The 21,847-nt window shown below is 36.9% G+C and overlaps 1 protein-coding gene across 2 annotated transcripts in view; it reads left to right on the top strand.

Moving 5' to 3' along the window:
- The window catches only part of LOC131699631 (testican-1-like), a 164,787-nt gene extending 144,692 nt beyond the window's left edge, over nucleotides 1–20,095 (top strand). For both annotated transcript variants that reach the window (XM_058996804.1, XM_058996803.1), the window contains 5 exons: nucleotides 11,586–11,705; nucleotides 13,254–13,475; nucleotides 14,488–14,550; nucleotides 15,356–15,493; nucleotides 15,831–20,095. In XM_058996804.1, the coding sequence (XP_058852787.1) occupies nucleotides 11,586–11,705; nucleotides 13,254–13,475; nucleotides 14,488–14,550; nucleotides 15,356–15,493; nucleotides 15,831–16,021 (734 nt within the window). In that variant the 3' untranslated portion in view covers nucleotides 16,022–20,095. The remainder of the gene's footprint in view (nucleotides 1–11,585; nucleotides 11,706–13,253; nucleotides 13,476–14,487; nucleotides 14,551–15,355; nucleotides 15,494–15,830) is intronic.
- The last annotated feature ends 1,752 nt before the right edge of the window (nucleotides 20,096–21,847 follow it).

Here is a 21,847-nt window from a genome sequence, read left to right as displayed (position 1 = left end):
AGGGGCGAGGCACCCTGTCACACTACCCCATGCATTATTCTCTATATACACATATATTACTTATGATAATGCATTATTAGCAACATAGTTTAAGTTGGTGTTGGTTGTTCAGTGTATATACTAAAAACCTGACAGAACTTACATATTTTCTAAATAAATAAATCTACATGGAACAGAGTTCATTGAAAAATCTACACTGCTTGCAAATCGACCAATAATCGACTAAAAAATTGTACATAGAGAAAGAAATATATTCTGACTCATCAAAGTGTTTGTTTTGTTTTCAGCTGTTTACTAAAGTAGAGTACGTTAGTTAACTAAGCCACTCAGAGCAACTCATTGAGTCAACCACTTAACTGCATTACAGAGCTGTTTTCATCAGGGACCTGGGTGAGCAAACAGAAATGTGTCACAGAGTAGTTCAGTTACTTAACACACATTATGTAAGACAATCTTTCTTACTAGCACATTTAAAATCCCCTTTTAATCATATGCTGTAGGATCAGAATATTTTTGGACAATCAAGGTGCCAGAAATTTCCAGTACAGTAAAAAGAAGTTCCATGAATAATAAACTGTATTGAATTTATCAAAACAGATTTTAAAGTAACAGTTGTGAATCAGGGGTTTGTGTGCTCCATCGCATACAGATACAGTATTGTTAAGGGAGGTTGAGAATCAAGTATCTGTTGTTCAGGGTTGAACATTCTACCTGCAGTACAAGCATACATGGGTGTTGCCCTCTCCTCACTGCTCAGATAATAACATATCTACACTGCAACATAATATAACTCAGCTGGAGTGCAACTAATGGGAATGGTGTAAGCTGTGTTCTCTGCAGGTGGTCCTGCCATTGACTTTTCAGACTTGCTGAGTTTTATTGTTGCAATTGTGTTTTTCATTTATTCCTGTTGTTTGAAGCCATGCTGCTGTACTGTACTTCATCGTTTGTAGGCATGACTGCTATCTCTCCTATGGTTGAGCTTTATTTGAACTTAACTTAACTTTAACTACTATCTTTAACTATTATTGTGGGCGAACATGGACTTTATGTAGTGAACATAAGTGCACAAAAAAGTGCTTGAAATATGTTTAATGCAACCCAACATAGATCCATAATCCTATATATTTTATAATTTTATTTATAATCCAGGTCTGGCAATGGAACGTGAAACAAGCAATGTGATTGGTCGAGTTCCAGCTGTCTGTATATTGGATGGATATGGACAGTTGGAGCCATCTTGCTTTTACAGTTACAGATGTACAGCTGTAACTATGAAACTGAGTGACCAATTACCTGCAAAAAATCCTAAAGTAGTAAGATGACATGCTGATTTGGATGAAGAACAGTTAAATGAACTGGAAGATAGCAGCAATATATATAATATTTTTTTTGCCCTAAACATGATTTATGCTTTTTTTCCTTCAAATCCACTATTTGACCTGGATTATAAATGCAATAAGACCCTTCAGGGTGTCAGTACATGTTGAATATACAGACTTCTCAGGGGTTGGAGGCACTCGACCTCATCTCGTGCCACACAACACCTCGAGGCATCTGTATATTCAATGTATATGGATGCCCTGTCAGGCCTTATTGCATACATATTTTATATAATTGTATATGTTTTATAATGTAATTATATCTGTATAGGTATCAATCCTACCCACAGCCACTCATATCCAACCCCCCTCCTTTTTTTCAAGGATTTGTTTTCTGTTAAAAACACCTAACTAAATAATGCATTCAAGGTCAGCTTTACGTCTACCTTTCGGTGTCTGCAGCTAAGACCCATTTGGAATTCAGACCGAGGCGTTCTCGGTGACATTTGAACCTCTGTTATTGTGAAATGTAAATAGTTATTTCTAGTTATTTCAAAGGAAAAGAGAGAGAGAGAGAGAGAGAGAGAGAGAGAGAGAGAGAGAGAGAAAGACTGTTATCTACCAACCAACTTTCCCACCTCACAAATGAAAATGCAAAGAAGCATCTGTAGTGACTGACTGTGCTTTTGCTGCATTCTCTTTGGGGCTCTCTAAGCTACAGCATAGAAGATTCAGCATCAGAATTGAGAAGACAGGGGCATGACTGGCTAAATGAATGCTGTGGACTTCCTTGCCTCTTATTAGCATCAGCAACATTATCTCTAGTTTGCTTACCTTGTTCCCATTTTTCTTCATACATAATTGAGGATATGAGTTTTGGACAGATATATATATATTTCCTTAGGTAGTCCAAGATCAGTGCCATTCAGGTTCTGTAAAACCAGCTGTTTGTCTCATAGCCTACCAGAGTAATGTAGACAATGGAAATGTGCTTTAACAACAGGAAGTGATATGGTACTAGGGATAAGGATCTGTTAACCTTTTGTTTTCTGCATATTAAAAAACGAAGTCTTCATGATTTAAAAGCCTTGGATAGGGAAGCCTATGCAAAGGCACCCATCTTATGCTTGAGCTGCAGATACCTTATCTGAAGTCAGGAAAGTTTAGCGTTCTTGGTCACAACTGTGCCACTTCAAACCTTTCCAATCCAGATTCATAGAATCAAGCACCATTTGTGAAAGTAAAGTCTCCTTGCCTTACTGAAGAACATGCTGGACATTCTATAGAGAGGTTGCAAGAGAGTACACTATAGTCTACACAGTGGTTCTATGTGGGGAACAGAACAATAATCAATGAGTAAGGGAAGAATCATGAATTGAGTTACCCACGAAGAACTATCGCTTTCTGTTTATGCCACATGTAACCATTTACTTATGGTGATACAGTAACTTTAATTTAGTAGGTTATTTTTGTTAAACATTGCTGTTGCTGTGGATGTTGTGATGTAACTGCTACAAACTGACCATTGAAATACGAAAATAAATCACCTTTGCATAACATACACTAATAAATAAACAATAGATGTGAAACAGCAAGTTAATTTTGAATAAATATTAAGCAAAAGTAAATAATTCTGAGAAAAGTGATACCCAACAATTAAAACATTTAAAACAAAAACAAATACTATATATACCTTGCGATGCTTTGTGAATGTGCAGACATTTCTTATGCAGCTACTTAATGTGTTTAAGAAGGTGGGACATACTTCAAAAAGCAATGTGTCATGTGCTCAGGTCAGGCTACCTCCAAACAGGATTCATTGCAGTTTCTGTTTGAAATGCTAGGGTTGTAATTCAATCTGCACTCTCAGGTAATGGAATATTAAGTGCCTGGTGATTTAATAATCACAATGAAATTGAACTCTGCTGTGTCCCTCTTTGGCATGGTGTAAGAGTGGAATGTTTTAAAATATTAAAAAGATGTCTGGGATGTTTTGCCACTGACTAAGATGTATGTTTCTCTTTCTATTTCTCTTATTCTCTTTCCAAGTCTCGGTTCACCTTTAGTAGAATAATAACATCCACTGACCCACGCTAACAAAAAAACACAACAAGCTTATGTTTTCTTTGATATATACTGAGCATCAAAAGAAACTTATCACTTATATTTGAGTATCAAAAGAAACTTATCACTTATATTTGGATAAAATTCACTGGATGTGATCGAAAAATGACAAACTCTGTTTTAGAGCAGGTGCAGTGACTTTTTATTGCGCTGATTAACAATTGACATTACAATTATGCTGCAAAATGATCTGTCGATCTTGGGCAGGTGTTGTTACTCTTGGTCTCCCAGTTCATGGCCTGTCATTGACAGAGTGTGTCTGGTTATACCCACAGTACGCTGCCCTAGTCAGGCCTCCCACATGCCGACTGCACAAAGGTGCTGCTCTCTTGTCAGACGTGGCATATTGTTTTTTCTTTATTGCTTTTATTCAAGCTTGCAATTCAACGGCTGAAATCACTCCATATCCAGTGTGCAATCAACTGCCTCACTAATTAGGTGATTAAGTGCATATGCTTCAGTCATAGTCACTCAAAAGTGTCATGGTCAAGGATGAATGATTGAGTGATTAAAAAGAAACCAAAAACATTTAGTCAATGTCCATCATTTATATATCTTTTTTCAAAAATGAATGTGTTATAATAGTGATAAGTTTCTTTTGATGCTTGGTATATGAATGATGGTGTAGTGTTACTATCATGGGTTACAAGCATAATTAAGGTGATTGCCATGGTGTGTTGACCTAAAGCTCTCAATATCCACCTCCGAAGGGGGCATTGAAAACCGCCCCACAAGTTAGTGTTTCAGCTGGGGGTGAATTATTGGTAATTGCTTGGGTTTTGCTGTGAATTTTCTCTATCTGTTAGAAACAAATTACTTTGACCAGCATGATCAGACCAATACGGAATTGACTAATATGTTTCTCAACAGGGAACGTGTGAGAGAGAGAGAGAGAGAGAGAGAGAGAGAGAGAGAGAGAGAGAGAGAGAGAGAGAGAGAGAGAATTATTATTATTTATTTCTTAGCAGACGCCCTTATATGATTGTATCTGGTAAATAATGTAAGTAATACTGAATTCCCTGTAATCTAGCACCAGGAAAAATTTGGTGTCCCGATAGGACGTCACAAAAAGAAGATAACTGTATTGAGCTAACATGTTCAAGACCACCTGCAATAAAACAAAATGATGTAGTGTGTCATTTGTATCTATAACAGTGTAGTCAGCTTGGCTGTGTGGGGGTAACTTAAAAGATTTCTGTCTCACAAATATATAACTTTTTGTGCACCATTCCCTAATTAGTCCTACATTTTCTCCTGGGCCCCCAGGATCAGTTTAAAGATCATCTATATGTTCCTGCTAGCTGCTATCTGTTTCACATCCTATTATATGTGTTCTGTGTGATTCTCTGGAATTGTTTCTGCTCAGGAGAATATTTGCCAGGCTTACTAAATATTCTCCTTAAAAGACCTGTGAAGTGTAAGTATGAGGAAGTAGGGTGGGTAAGCATATCTGATATAAACAAGTAAGACAGATGTAGAAAATGTAGATGATTAAGCTGATATTCTTTTTCACCCATAACTTCAAAAACACCCAATCGTAGATTCTAAGATAAAACTAATAAGAAACAAAGTCAAGTAGATTAATGTTTTAGCCTTTATCACAGAGTAAGTCCTAACACAGAATTAAAAACAGTGCACACTGTCCATTTCAGCACCTTTTTTTTCAGCATACAAAAAAAAGCACCTTTTGCATGTCATCTCTAGAGCACAAACCAATTTCTGGGAGAGACATTTCCAGAGATGAACAGAATACAAAACACTGTTATTCAGTTCAAGTAGATGTCTAGATCAGCAGAGCCTCACTGCAGGAACTACATTGATCAGAACAGCACATAGCTTCACAGTTTCCTGCTTTTGTTGACGGCAATAAACTTGGATCAGCAAGACATGATGCTCAGCAATTTATTATAACAGCTCAATATTAATTGCCTGGGGGAAAGAGATGGTAGACAGTTTCTTAGAGGTATTGGAGGAACTGAATTACCAGATGAAACAACCCAGCACTATTATACCACTGCAGTTTTCTGAGATGTCATGAAGCAATATACCTGCATTGCCATGCCAAAATGCCCTAGAATTTGCAGATAGTGCAGGGAATGGGGTTCTGAGGCAAATAGCAGAATGTTATACGATTTTTAGTTACTGCAAAGAGTGAATTGTCTTGGTAAGTACAGGGACATTCTCTGCAGATTACTGCTGGCATATAGTAACCTGGTACGCCTGACAAAGTGCTCTGTGGTTTACAATTAGTGAAAGATGTGAGATGCTTAAATCAGTCTAGTACAATGTACAAAGATTGTCTTAATTTCTTGTGCATACAGTTCTTCACAGTGAGTACATTTTTTGAGGTTCAGATGTATTATTATTATTATTATTATTATTATTATTGTTATGATTATTATTATTATTATTATTATTATTATTATTATTATTATTATTATTAGTAGTAGTAGTAGTAGTAGTAGTAGTAGTAGTAGTCGTAGTAGTAGCATTATAGTAGTAGGGATCTGGCAACAGTGCCCCAAGTAAGAATTCATTTTCCATGATCCAGTTTTGTTATGTTTATATAGCAATACACTTTTAGATGCATTTCTGTCTTTAATACTGGATGAAATACTGTATATTCATATGACATAATACATTAAAAAATCTTACATCTCATACAATATTTGCCTTTTCTCTGGGAATGCATGATGAGACAAAAATGTATAAAAAGATATTAGTCTTTTTTTTAGAAAGAAATACCACTTTGGGGAGAGGGGAAAGACTTTAAAGGATTTACGATATAGTTTTGTAAGAATATTTCAAACACACTTTAATTCCAAGAAATAAAAAAAAAAAAAAAAAAAAAGTTTTGAATGCCTCATCCCCTGCAGGTTTCTGCACTCTTCAAATCCATCCCCTTTAAACTCCCTCTGTCCAAGGCATGGCTGTTTACTGAGAGATCAAAGCCCATGCAATGCACTGAGCCCCCCTTCTGAAGGTATTTGAAACGCCTTTACCATCAGCACTTTCGAATAACACGCCTCTGGCCTTTTTAAACCCTTATATGTCTATTCAGCCTGCTGATTGTGATTCATAACCCTCTGCCTCAGCTAAAGTGATGAAACCTGGATCTGCGGATTAATGTAAATAGTTTAACAGAAGTGTGCCTGTTGGCACCACATTCAGTGTGATATAGAAGCAAATGAGAGAGCATACTAAAACAAAATGGAAATCAGCTTTACTATCTGAACCTTATTTCTCCTTTTAGGTTAGTAAAACTTTATGATAAGCCTCCTCCTTCTTCTTCTTCTTCTTCTTCTTCTTCTTCTTCTTCAATAGTGAACCAACACAAATCTCACAATACATCGGGTACCTAAGATAGGCATTATTTTAAAATATATATTTGCTGAAAACGAGGTGCATAATATATTTAAATGTATTGATAAGGAATTATTGCGAAGGATGTAAACTGTAGTCTATTTACAGTAAATGATCCAGATTGCAGTATATTTACTTACTGTAACCCTGTTAAAGAGTAAGTAGCAGGTTCTGAATAATATAGTGTTCAACATCCCCACATGTTGCTACAACTGTTTAAATAACGGACCTGTCATTTTTCTTTTCATTCTTAACATCCTGACAACTTTTACACTAAAATTTTAAAGTCTTTTTCAAAGCTCTTTTTAAAATGTCTTCTCTAGTGCACTGGGGTTTGAGATCTGTCTTCTAAATCATTGCAGGAAGACAATGTGGGCAATAATACTTACACTATCAGTGCACTAGAGCAGCCATGTCTGTTCATGTCTGAAAAGGCAGATTTACATAGATAAGTGGAATCAAATAAGGACGCCACTTTCACTGCTGCTGTGCAGAGATTTCTGTACTTGTCCTTGACCACTAAAGTCAGACACTGGGTATCTTGCTTTCAACTGAATATCTTTTTGAAGATTAAGAATCTCCATTTCCAGTTCAACACACAATCCAGGTCAAACAATGACCCCACTTGTTCAGAAATGTCACTTACATCCACATGCATAAAAGGATTTGAAATAAACATTACACAAGATTCCAGATGCTGAAAATCATGAAATTTGTCATTAAGTTCTTGCCTAAGTCTGGTCAAGAGATTGCAGTATGTACCACACATCAGGTAAATACTGTTGTCTTTTACTCTTGAGAGATTTCAAAACTGCTCATCGGCCTGTATTGTTTACTATAAAGTAACATACACACAAACACACACACACACACGCACACACACACACACATATATATATATATATATATATATATATATATATATATATATATATATATATATATATATATATATTGTAACACAGCAGGGAAGGGGTTAAAAATCCTCCCTGCTAAAAACCAGTATGTGTTAATTGTTTTATTATTTGTTAATTAATTTCAGCTGGCACTTATTGTACATTGAAGCCAGCTGGCAGAAATAAAAAGGCAGCAGTCAGTCTAGGTGGGGCTGCTGAGTAGAAGGACATGGAAAGGAGTACTCTGTGTCCGAGCAGTCACATTGTAAGTAATGTGCTTGTGTTTGGCTTTGTAAAGCGTGTATGTTGTTTGTTACGGGTAAACGAGGAATCCGTCCCGTGCTAGGAAGGGTGTTCCTGTATGTTTTATTTAGTGATCAAACAGAGCTAGATTTTTGTTTATTTATTTTGATCTGAAAAATAACAGTGCGCACCAGTGCTGGGCTTTCATTTATTATTATTATTTTATTATTTATTTCTTAGTAGATGCCCTTATCCAGGGCGACTTACAATTGATACAAGATATTGCATTATTTTTTTACCTACAATTACTTTATTTTTTACATACAATTACCCATTTATACAGTTGGGTTTTTACTGGAGCAATCTAGGTAAAGTACCTTGCTCAAGGGTACAGCAGCAGTGTCCCCCACCTGGGATTGAACCCACGACCCTCCGGTCAAGAGTCCAGAGCCCTAACCACTACTCCACACTGCTGCCCTGTGTCAAGTGTTTTAAAGGGGCAGTAGCTCACAACTGACGTGTTGGCAACCCATGCCAGAGGGTGGCTGGAGATGGGAGATAGAGCAGAGGGAAGGAGCGAGCTCTGTGTTTGCCTGGAAGCCTTATCTCCCTGTGTCCGCTTAACTGTGCTTTACTCCTGCCAAGCTCAGATAAAGGGAGTGAATGCAGAAAAGCTGCATCTGGCACACTACAATGAGGTCACAATAACGCACATGTTCTGACAAACCTGCTTACAAAAGCAGCGCTGGGTTTCTACATTTCTGGGCTGTACGCCCAGTTCGGATGCTGTGTGAAGCCCCATTATAATACAATATAAAATGGGTTTTGCAAAAGAACGTGTCGTCTTTTCATACAGGTATTTAGGTTGTCAAACGATTTTATGGCTACCCTGTTAAATTGCACTGGCAAATGTGAACAGCAGTCTAGAATGAGGGTGTTTATCTGTTCTCTTTTCAGTTGACCTTGGAAATCTTTCTGGTTCCATTGAATCTACAATGTAAAAGAGAATATCTCCCCAAGGCCTCAGAACCATCCTTCAGTGACTGGTCGAATGGTGTTACCTCAAATAGGACAGAGAAAGATTGTTTTTGTTTTCCACATGTAACCTACTGGGGATTTTGAAATCAGTTTATTTATTTTACTTTAAGTTATTCATTAAATTTGATTTCCCAAGGCATATCAGCAGAAAATATGATTGCACTATTTCTATTTATTTATTTATTTGTAATCCTTCCTTGGCAGTTAAGAGTTTGCAATTGAAATGTGCCTATTTATTTTACCTGGAGAATACAGCGATGGTAAAATGACAGTATACAGTACATGTTAAAAAAAAAAAAAATCAATTCTTTCAGCGTAGTATTCTTTCAATGGAACATACAGACATACACACTCCAATACAGAGCACAGTTATATCTAACTGGTATTGCTAGTGTCATTTCCTGTTTTGTTTTTAACTGCTTTCTAACTTTATCAAAAATACTACCGTGGAAGCAAAGCAAACTGGTGTAAAACACAGTAAAAGCATGTTAAGTCACAGGCAAGCAAGACGTATTATAGATCAAAAACGCAGACAATTCAGAAGAAAAAGCAATACGCTTTTAACCTAGTGATCTTTGTAATGAAAAATAACCGACAGACAGTTTAAACAACATCAAGATTTGAAAGTTTTTCTATATTGTAATGAACTTTAATGTGCAGTCATAAGCATGTTTAGAGGACTACTTAAAAAAGAACAGATGTTCTCATACAGTAAGCATATTGTTTATAACAGCCAGGCTAATAATACTTTTTATTTTTCCATTTAAACATCCAGGAAGATGCTATTATTATTATTATTATTATTATTATTATTATTATTATTATATGATACTGTTGAAAAAAGTAGGCTTGTGTTATGTTAGTTTAGGTATGTGTTCTATATTTGTCTTACTTTTAATATTTTTCTCTTATTAATTTATGTTAAATATGTACATCGCTTTGAGGTGTGTCTGACACTTTATAAAACCTGATCTTGTTGTTGTTGTAGGAGATGGCTGAGTTTTAAAAATGTTTGCATTTGATTTTGGGGGAGTAGTACCAGACTGCAGAATAAGGAGAGCTTTGGAGTCTTGGCAGCTCTCGATTTACTGAATGTGTGAACAAGCTTGACTTTCCTTGGTTAACCTCAAACACATTAAACAAACAATCTACTCACTGTCTGTTCCTGGCATGTTCCTAGGCCACCTGGCAGCTTAGGAGCATACCTGCCTCATTCAGATTGTCCATGGGCTCACACTGCTGGCAGTGCCTGTCTCCCACCCAGCAGAAGCTTTGGCCATTACTGCCAACTGCGATCCCCATAGCAATGTCCTATGCATCCAAGCAGTTATGGGGCAAGCATGTCCTAAAGTACACATTTAAAACTACCCATTTAAATAGCTCTGAATATGCTTTTCAAAAGGCAACAGCCAGTTTCCAATTGGCAGTCAGTGGACAACCAGCTGACCTTATAAAATACCAAAATGCAACCACTGTTGGTGGGTATATTTTGCAAGGTTCAATAATATTTATGCAAGGGAAAACAAATAAATATAATATTTTTTATTTTTATATATATGCCTTGCTGTTGAGAGAGTGTCAGTAAAATATAATTGCAGAATCTGTAATTGGAATTACTCTGCCTGTCTCTGAAGCTCTGCCATCACTATTCCGTTATTAAATGTACTAATACACAAAAAGAAAATGTTTTGTTAGATCTGTAGAAAGACATTTGTATAATGAAAATAATTAATTCCGTAAAGTAGGTTGTGCATACCGTTCTTTGTTTCTTTCTTGCTAGCTCTCGCATATTCCGCCATTTTGTCAACTGGTGGTGGCATATGTAAATGAATGATGTTATGCTCCCTCTTCTGGCCTAGGTTGCTCATTAATCCCCATCCCTCCCCTAATGTGCCTCGAATCATCCATCAACACGGTATAGATTTTCAGTTTGCTGTGACACATCAGATTGCAACTGCAGCTGGTGAACATAAGTGGCTGATTCAATTAAGGGATGCATGGATAATAATGACCGAAACAAATGCTCCACAGAGAGCAAAGTTTCTAAACAAAGAGTAATTATATATATATATATATATATATATATGCTACAGTGAAAGTGTGAAATAAGTGATTGTATAGAATCGCTAGTGAATGTGTAGAATCACTACAATTTGGTCAGTGGATGTGTGAAATATTGAGAGAACTCAAACATTTTATACATTCACTAAGGATTGTATAGAACCACTGGTAGTGCATGCATAGATGCCTTTTTTAATTTCCGTTTATAAATTCTATGAACATTTTACAGCATGGTGAGGGAACAATTATGATGAGCACAATAAACAATATATTCATTGGATATGATAGGTATTCATAGTGTGTCATATTAATGTGTTTTGTTATTCGTTATAATTAAAACAAAATTTGTGAAGCACCTCGATGTTGTACAGTACCAACATGTATTTCTTTTCACATAAAAATACTTAATCCTAGTAATGCTCATTCTATCCATATAGCTCATTCTAGTATAGACGGTGTTGACTTATTTCTTGGTCTACCAATTTCCTGTGACAGCGGTTCCTGCTTCTAGTTAATCGTTTGTTTGCTTGTCTTCTAGCTTGCAATGACCGTGAGCTGAGGAACTTGGCCTCCAGGCTGAAGGACTGGTTTGGGGCTCTCCATCATGATGCCAATAGAGATGTGAAACCCACAGCAAGCTCAGATTCAGCAACAAGCCGTGAGTACCTCTGCGATATACACACCTCCATGTAAATGCACTGTCCAACAGATTATATATATTTAACCCGTAACCTTTTGTGTAATATATAAAAGCTGCATATTCCTGTTAGATGACCCATGGTGCCCAACACTATTTTGTCTGTATATGCATAGACATGTTACCAAGTTACTGGATAAGGGCTAACCCACTCGAAGAAACACCTTATCAGTGTGTTCTCATCTTGTTGAATGTTTTTTTTTTCTTTATTCTGTAAAGCAAATTGCTATAGATTTGGGGGTAGCTTATACAGTGCATTTTAATAACATTGAACAGGGGATCGAGCTTTTACAAGGCAGAAAGATTATTGCATTGCACATTTAAAATACAAAAGGATAAAGTGATATTTTTGCTTGCAATTTGCCATGGTATAATCAGACCAGCTTATGTAAATTCTCTTTTTAAACATATGATGTGATTTTTGTTTTCTCTCACAGATCTTATAAGTGAGTCACTGGTATCACTGTTATTGTTCAAACATGTTCCCCCTGACATACGTAACCTCATGAATGAACTATAATTTCAAACTGTTTAGAGAACACTATCTGACAGTTAGGACAGGCATGGAGGTCATTACCGTTAGAAGAGGCCCTACCCTGTTTAATTTTGAGGACCAAATGGCAAAAGATGACATCACAGCACAGAACTGTGTGAGCTGAATCAAGTTTATGTATCAGGACTCTATTAACACTGTAATCCAGCAACCTTCAGACACATTTCAAAGTTATTTAGGCTACGGTTTTGGCAGACTAATTTATTCTAATTTAATCAAAGCAGTAAGGTTGTTTGTTTACACAGGCCTTTTAATGGAGGACAATTACCTGAAATGCTGCAACATTATGCAGGTTTATAATTGTGCAATTGATTTTCTGAATGGAATAAAAAAACGCGACTACTTACAAACAGTTACATATCCGAGCTGTGTATTTATTGGTTGCTTTTGTTCCTTCCCGAAAAGTGCTTTTGACGATTTGGAGTAGAGCTTTGAGAAGCAAGTTTGTGTCTGGAAATTCTATCTGGTCTTTGTAAAGAGTGCATATAATACATCATTTCTGACTTGTTGTTCCACATTTGCTGTGCATTGGAATCCTAAAGGCAGTATGGCACACTGGGAAATTAAAACTAATACCACTTGAAATTGCAGGCTGATACACCTGTATATTATTTGTTAAATATTGCACTCTGAAGCCTTTTAAAAGACACTAAAAAGGTTATTCCCACATTTAATGCTACTTCTAAGAATACTATTGCTATTAGCAACTGTCCCAAACACTTAATAAACACATGGGGGTTATTTTAGTGACTTTTTTTTTAAATTTATCCCCAAACAAGAGGTACCAATAGGTACCTTCAGTGAATCTAGGTTATTATTGTATGCTGTTGTAGGTATAATAACACACCACAAAAGTGTCAGTTCCATTTTACACACCTACATATGGCACTTCATTCAGGTACAAGTATACCCTCCCCACAGGACGCTCATGCCACTCATCCTGGTTTCTTTTCCAGGGTTTGACACCAGCATCCTCCCCATTTGCAAGGACTCACTGGGTTGGATGTTCAACAAGCTGGACATGAACTATGACCTCCTGCTTGACCAGAGCGAGTTGAGCGGCATTTACCTGGACAAGTATGAGCAATGCATGAAGCCGCTGTTCAACTCCTGTGACTCCTTCAAGGATGGGAAGCTGTCCAACAATGAGTGGTGCTACTGCTTCCAGAAGCCAGATGGTAAAGGCCTCATTACTTCTATTTGTATTCAGCACAGACTTCTGTTACAGTACTAACTCTGCCATTTGCAGATGCCTGCAAGGACCCTATTTTAAAAGAATGAACCCCTTTGCAAAATCCCGACAAAACAGCTAGTGTTGCAGACCACAGAGTAAGACTTATGGCTTGACCCTAGTTTCTTTTTGGCACTGAAAATTCTAATTTCCCTCCTCATGGTTACAGTAGATGCCAATGTTCATATTTTAATTATTGACATGTCATCATCAAATTAATTTAATTCAGTTGTTCAACCTACTATTATTATCATTATTATTTATTTCTTAGCAGACGCCCTTATCCAGGGCAACTTACAATTGTTACAAGATATCACATTATTTTTACATACAATTACCCATTTATACAGTTGGGTTTTTACTGGCGCAATTTAGGTAAAGTACCTTGCTCAAGGGTACAGCAGCAGTATCCCCTACCAGGGATTGAACCCACAACCCTCCGGTCAAGAGTCCAGAGCCCTAACCACTACGCCACACTGCTGCCCTTAACAAACCAGCAAAAAAAAACAAAAAAAAAAAAAAAACTTGTAACAACTTTTTTTAGCAACCTTGGGACACCAAAATGGAGAAGTTGCGCAGCAGTGAAAACCAGTGCCCAGCGCTATTAAACCCAGTCCACCCACCTCAGCTATAAGAACAGTGAGGGTCACTAGTGGAAACATACCTCCATATTCCATGCAAAATAACTGGCCTTGTCTGGCTCAAAAGAACTACTCATATGGGAGCTACTGCATCAATGGATGTTGGAGCTAATATACAGTTTACATAAGGGTACACTATGTATGTGGGGTGGGCTCTCAGGAAACATAATTTTTGTATAGCTTTGAAGATCTTAAATAGTTTTTTCAAGGAGCATCGCTGGCCACTCGCTTGCTACACAATGTCGACATGAGTTTGCTGATTGGGTGGCAGGCCAAGTCATTTGGGAAATAACACTGTCTGCTTCAATTCCACTCCAGGACTCCCATGTCAGAATGAAATTAGTAGGATTCAAAACCAGAGCAGACGAACAACTCTTGTAGGTGAGTACTGCCGGGTAATTAGTTCATGTCAAAAAGGAGGCAGGTATGATGGATGAGGACCCAGTGGCATGTGAAGGCCTGGATCCAGAGAGACCTAGTGGTTCTATAGTCAGGATTCTTGTCTTTCCAGTTACAAAAGTTTGATTGTGGTGGCATTATTTAATTACTTTAACACAATAACATTTTGTCGGCACTGAGCTAAAACTGTCAGGTTTAAAACCTTTCTTTCCCAAACACTGTGGAAAATGTTGCTCCCTAAAGGGGAAACTACAAAGCTTCATGTCAGGGAGTAATTTTTTTTTTTTCCATTTTCCATTTTTTCTTTTACTCAGAAGAATATATTTAGCTTGTTCTAGCAGAATACAGTTTATGTGTAACTTCAGCACTTGGATTCAATTTTGAGTTTAATTAAGTCATGAACAATTCAGTAAAATAATGCAGGGGAATTTAATCTGCTAATTAACAATCAGATTAGATTTGCTGAAGGCATCTTCAGATTAATTAGTGAGTTAAAATTAATGTATTGGTATGATACAATATTGTACATTTGAGTATATACGGAAGGGTCTACTTTAGTTTCCTACCAAAAATCATAAATTCATATCACATGGTTTAGTGTCATGGCACAGATTCATGCTATGTTTAATTAGGATTATTTTTCTATCACTTTTTTATGAATGTATTGTTTATTTGTGTGTTTGTTTGCTTAAGTTTGCCTTAGCAAAACCTAAACAAAGAATGCACACTGTCATATTAATTTGGAATAAGAACACATCTTAAAGATATTACTTTGTATTGTATGTAGGAGTTTTCATCCCAAGATGTAACGAGGAAGGCTATTACAAGTCCACCCAGTGCCATGGTAGCACTGGGCAGTGCTGGTGTGTGGATAAATACGGCAATGAGATTGCAGGATCCAGGAAACACGGAAATCCCACTTGTGGTAAGTAAAAAATAACTCATATACTGTACAGAGTGTACAGGAGATCGTTAGAAAATATATAGCAACAAAAAATAAAGTGAATGTAAAAACTCCTGCATTTGAAGATCAACACAGTATATAAAAAAGAGGTCTAGGAAAAATAACTACTCAACTGCCAGTACAGTCTAGGAAAAATAACTACACACAACACCCAGTTTACTGCTCATGGTCTTTGGTATGTCCCAATGCAATATAGCTTATTATAACGGTATATGACTTTGCGGTCAATAAGTACATTGGAGTGCTGATTCACAGCTTCAGCCCTTGTCTTCATTGTTGCTGCTGACTCTGTCTGTAGAGGAGGACCAGGAGACCTCTGGAGATTTTGGCAGTGGCGGCGCAGTGGTTCTGCTGGACGACCAGGAAGATGATCGGGAGCAGGCTGAGCATCAGAAGGAGCATAAGGTCAGAGTTCACCCGAGAGGCGCCATCGAAGATGACGAGGATGAGGAGGATGACAAGGACGATGAGGTCGGCTACGTCTGGTAGTTTTCCGACGGCTTGCGAGGGACTCTCATTGATTGCACAGATTTTAAGCCATTTCACCTCTCCTTCTTTCTCATACAATGAACAAAATCTGAAACACCACAAGTAGATTTTAAAAACATCCCTTATTCCTATTTATTCAATAGCAGTGTCCGGTGTATTCTTTACATTGGTTCTTAGGTTTCCACCGCAACCCCCTGAATCCATTGGTTTGAAAGTCTCAGAAGCAGGATTTTATTTCTCACTTCACAAAACACACATTATCAATCATAGGGCACTGAAAGAGTTCAAAGTGTTCAGAGCTGATAGGTCTTGAAAGCAGACATGATGAAGTTTACTGGCTAGATAGATCTGGAGAGAAATTTCTTCTGACATTACTGTAACGTGATCTCCCAGGTGTCAGTAGTCTTTACAGAAGTGAGGCATGACAATTTACATTATCTTGTATGGAAAGAAGCGGCCTCTTGGGTTCATAATGACGCCATGCTCAGGTTAGCAACTTGAGTCCACCAGATATTGTTTTTAATCAATTTAATTTGGGGTTAACTGCCCTTCATTTTGTTGAAATACTGTGAAGTCTCCTATAGAGGAATCAACTCACAGACAACACATCTACATATTAATTGAAGGTACTGCTTTTTAACCATGTCTACTTTCTAACCTAGCACCTTTTTTCCCTGCAAGATAGTCTATATAAGCAGTTTTGATTTAAACATTACTGTAAATGTTGCACAAACCTAGTGATATAACTCAATGAACAGGCATACAGGTGGTACTGTAGACCTAGCATACAGCCTTGCCATGACATTTTTGTTTAAATACTATTACTGTACCTAAATGCTAGCAGTGGACATAGACAAGAGTTTAATGTGGTGTTTATCTTTTTTTTTTGCCTAATTTTGTAAATGAGATAGAGAAGAGGGTAATTAGTCAGTCCACTCTGTTCCTCTGGGGAAACACATCCATCTTCTATAATAAAACAAAACACACAGCCAGTGAATGAAAGGGGCATGTTGTCAACTAGGACAAATATATAGGCTTGTTCATAATTTAATATTTTTTATAGCAACATTGAATAACATCAATGGAAACAAGGAAAACATAACTGATAAGACATCGGCTTGGTCTGATATTCAGTTTAACACAATTGAAATAAAACTAGATTGCCCTGCCTTACCAAACTCTCCTGATATTAAGGTAGGCTAGTCCAAATATACATAACAGACAAAATATCTCCTCTGGTAAATTCTTGAAAGGGGCATACATTGGGTGTAATATAATGTGTCAGTTCACAGAAATATTGTTTGTGCATGCAATCTGATTTAACATTAGGAACATACCTGCTAACATACACGCACTATATTATAATTCATATATCACAGAATTAAAAAAAAGGTCTTTCAATTGTACATCACTATTTAACATAAATACATTTCATATTGCCTTCCTTTTAATGTACTTCATAGAAATCGAGAAATTAATGTATTATTATTCAGAGTGTGCCCCAACCTGTAACACTGTATGGGGGTAAGCTGTGACCATCCAGTTGTAAATAAATTAGACAGTGGAGAGACAGGGTGGAGATGGTTAGACCAAGTTATGTGTCTTCCCAATGCAGTCAAGTCAATTACTGATGCATCATTTGCATCATTTAAATCACCACTTCACCCAAAAATACTAAACCACAGTTCAACACAATGCAAACACAGTTTACATAAGTTCATTTAATCACAGACTGTATACTATTATATTATTCATGTTTTATAGGTGTTTAAATATCATGGTCAAGATCTTGTTTAGAGCTGTTGTTCAAAATAGAGGTTTAACGACTTCAACCAACATCCATTCTTACTCCCTATATTTTGGGGGCAGAACAGTTGGGGAATCTCTTAGTTTTAAGAGTTTTGTACAAATTGTGTTTGTTCTTTATTGTAGTACATTGCCTTGTATATCGGGGCACTGATGATGCCCAAACAGTGATGTGTCTTATGTATTTAAAGGTAAAAAACAGGAAATGTGACATTCACCAAACCATGATCATTTTATACTTCACGGGAAATGCTAAATGTGCAGATCTTTACAAGAATTTCAAATGAAATCCAGGCAGAACACATTTGAAATATTATGAGCAAGCCTTGGTAAGTTTTCTTTTCATTTAAACAATTAAATTTGCCAATACACACATGATATGCAAATAAGGAGAACATATTTAAAGGCCATGAGCATGACTTGGTAAGATAATCCCCCCCATAACAAACAGGCTTATTTATAGCAGCTACAGAGCTCATGAATATGTATTTAAATCAATCACTGTGTTTTTTTCTTTTATTATTTTAAAGTGAATTTAATAAAATGAGGTTGTGATGTTAAAAAGTAAGGACAGTTATTCACTGCACTTTCCTGCCTTATAGATAAAAAGAAAGCATTATTTTTCGGTGCCACCTATTCAAAACCATTCCACAGCTGCAAATCTGTCAAATAAACAACAACGGCAATGCTGCTATGAGCCGTTATACTGTCATATTGGTTTGCTATTCCACAACTGGTTCCATTGGCAATTCTGTCTACTGTATATGCAATGCATTATATATATACTATAGTGCTGCCAAAATAACCACATTTCCACTAGTTCAAAAGTTTTGATCACTTTGTAAAGGATGAACTCCCTTGTACAGTCTAGGGTCACACATTTGCAGTGTGTTAGCTGAAATCACAGTGACAGTGACTAGACAGGGATTTTAAATAACCGGTCGGGCTGAAGGAAAGCAGTTCTGCCTCTGCACCAGTTTCCCCTGTAGCCGGTTTCAACTTAATGTTCTCTTGTCAAACATCTGCAAAGATTATGCTTAACCATCTATATATGTCCCCAGAAGACTCTTCTTGGTCTTAATCTTTCCCTAGTGCTGCAAAACTGATTTGTTTAACTTAAATTCAATTATGATAGATTCTGGCAAGCTTCAGCTTCTATAGCATTGCTTCGTTTTTTTTCTGTTTTGGCTTTTCATTTTATTGTAGTGTAGCAATTTCATTCTTACACATATACACTTCTCCCAAACGGGGATCAGAGGGGATTGAACTGTGCTGCGGTTCATGTGGATGAAAATGGAATGGAATACATTTCCTTCTGCGACTGCATGATCACCCTTCTAATCTATTAATGTCTCACAGTGTAGCCCATTTACTTCTAGCAAATCAGATTAGTTGCATTTATAAACACATTTATAGAATACATCAGAACTCAGATCGCTGATAACCTGTTAGAGACCTCATCATCAAAACCTGAAATATATACACCACAAGGAGAACAAAGGGACCCACTGTACTTTTAAGGAATAACGGGAACTAAATTCTCCTGGGCAAAAGATACAAAACTTGCTACAAGATATATACACACATTAACATTGACAGACACCCCAGGAGTTACAGATCAGTTTGGTGTAATAGGCCACGGCAGCCAAAACTGCTGGTCTTTAATCTCTTTGTTAAGAGTCTTTATGTATGTTAAAAAAATAAATACAGTTTCAACAGCACCAGGTAGTAAACCATAATGACAATTCTGACATATTTCTCCATCAGCTTCATTTGGGATCTAATTTGACTTTAAAACCTATTGACAGCCATGGTTTGAAAAGGACACCTCTTTCTGTCACTGCAGTTCCTGATTGCAAAAGGTTTACACATGTTGTATAGAAGCGTAGCATGTCCGTTTCTGTATTGTCTTTCTTTTTAAAATGTAATACTACATTACACATTAATAAACTACGTATTGCACAATGACACAAATGGGCATATTTGCAAAGTTTTTATTTTATTCATTTTATATTTTTTACTTTGTAAAGAAAAAAAAAACTAAATATGCCATATCTGGCTTTGTGGCTGTATTTATTTGCATCAGATGTGTTTAAGTTAGTAGTCTTCAGTGTAGATCTATTTAGAACTAGAATATTGTGAGTTTTTAATGTTTTGTTTTGTTTTTCTGCTGGAATTAAAATGGAATGTTGATGTTTTTGGCTGACCTGATTTCAGTGTATCTGTTCCATTTTGTCTGTCTCAATAAATTTAAGTCTGTCCACTAAAGTGTTGACATTATTATTGTACTGCTGTATATTATGTTTATAAAGACATCTTGACAGCATGTATGGGTTAAAAAATGGTTTGTTTTTTGGGGTACACAAGATTGTAGGACCACCAACATGGATCATAAAGGAAGCTGTTGCTGACGTTTGTCTCTGGGATGGGTTCCATTGTTATGTTATAACATACAAATAACAAATATGCAGAATATAATGCAGCATTTTCACAAACACAAAACCACCTTTTGACAGATGCTGTCTTTTGAAACTGTGTTGGAATGTTTTTTTTTCATGACATCATGTATTAAAAGGAGGCCTAGTTGGGGGGGGGGGGGGGGGTCGTCGAGTGGCTCACCAGATAAAGAAATAATACACAGGGTTGGTCATGCAGTCTGGAACACAGTGGAGTTAATGACCTTCGCTGTGGATTCCAAAAGGAGCATCACATTGGTTCTGGTTCTTCCCTGGGTTAAGCAGGTCAAATCGGCATGCACTTTCTCCTCATCACACTGCAGGGCTGGTCTTTATCTTCCAGGGCACGTACTCATCGACATCCACTGCAGAGCTTATTGGTGTAAAAAGGAAATGCAACGATTTTCTGAGTTATAGGAGCTTCATTGCCTTGCTTTTGTTTTGGATCAGCTCTGAAGAAATGCCATAGCAGGTTCATGCAAGAAGTTCATGTAACAGAGAACATGTCTTTGTATTCACACAAGATGTCTGTAGTCATCGCCATTGCATTCTCCTAGGAAGCCCCTCATTTCTTTTCAGTGCTAGAAACCCCTTAGGAAGACTGCTGAAAAAGAAAGTGTTTGATTCCTATCTTGTTTAAAAAAATAATCCTTAAACCTTGTGCTTGTTTTATGTTTTTTTCTGAATCAGATATAAAATATGAATATAAAAAATTAGTTTGCAGTTTCTTTTTAAAGCTGTTACTGTGCTTTCTTTTCTCCAAGAACGAGGGAAACAATTGCTGGAGGCCTTCGTGAGTTAGTAATGGGATGCCCATAGGAAGCTGTGGAGTTCACCAGTAATCCAGAGTAGTAAGATTGCAGGTGAAATGTGCTGTAACTGCAGCGGAATCAGGTTCTAACTGCTAATAAACACCACTTGTCTGCTGTTTGTATTAATCCAATGCTCACTGTTTCCATGTCTATTCTGGGGTGTGGTAAGCAATGCCTATTTCCTTACTTTCAGGTGTACACATCACTACTAAGAACCCTGTGTCAACATTCAGTAATAACTACAGCATAGTATATACAGTACCTAACTTCTAGTTATTTACAGGCACTGTATTGGAGTGAAGCAGAATGTCAAACAGGGCCATTCTGCATACTAAAGAAAATGCAATTACATTTTCTTTAGGTACTTTTATAATGGCAACATTTAAAAAAAAAAGTATGTATATATTAATTGTGATCACTGATTTTTTAAAATAAATTGTGGTGCACTATATATGAATGTACAGTGTTACCAGAAGGAAAAACACTGTCCAGACCACTTCCGTTAATCAAAAAAATTGCAGCTGGGATGTTCATTCTTATATATACACTGTATACAGAAAGCTTTTCCCAGCAGCTCTATCTTAGAGCTCTGCTCTAGAAACACTAGCCACTGGAGCTCAAAGCAGAACCTGTAGGATTTAGGCAGCAGTCACATGACTTCCTGTCCCTCCCCCTTCCCACATTGTCATTCTGTACCAGGACAAGATGGGTGCACATAAGATCAAGTTTGACATTTGTATGTTTTTCTCAAA

The sequence above is a fragment of the Acipenser ruthenus genome, chromosome 23, assembly GCF_902713425.1.
Source record: "Acipenser ruthenus chromosome 23, fAciRut3.2 maternal haplotype, whole genome shotgun sequence".
Classification (NCBI taxonomy): Eukaryota; Metazoa; Chordata; class Actinopteri; order Acipenseriformes; family Acipenseridae; genus Acipenser; species Acipenser ruthenus.
This window is presented reverse-complemented; position numbering and strand designations above follow the sequence as displayed.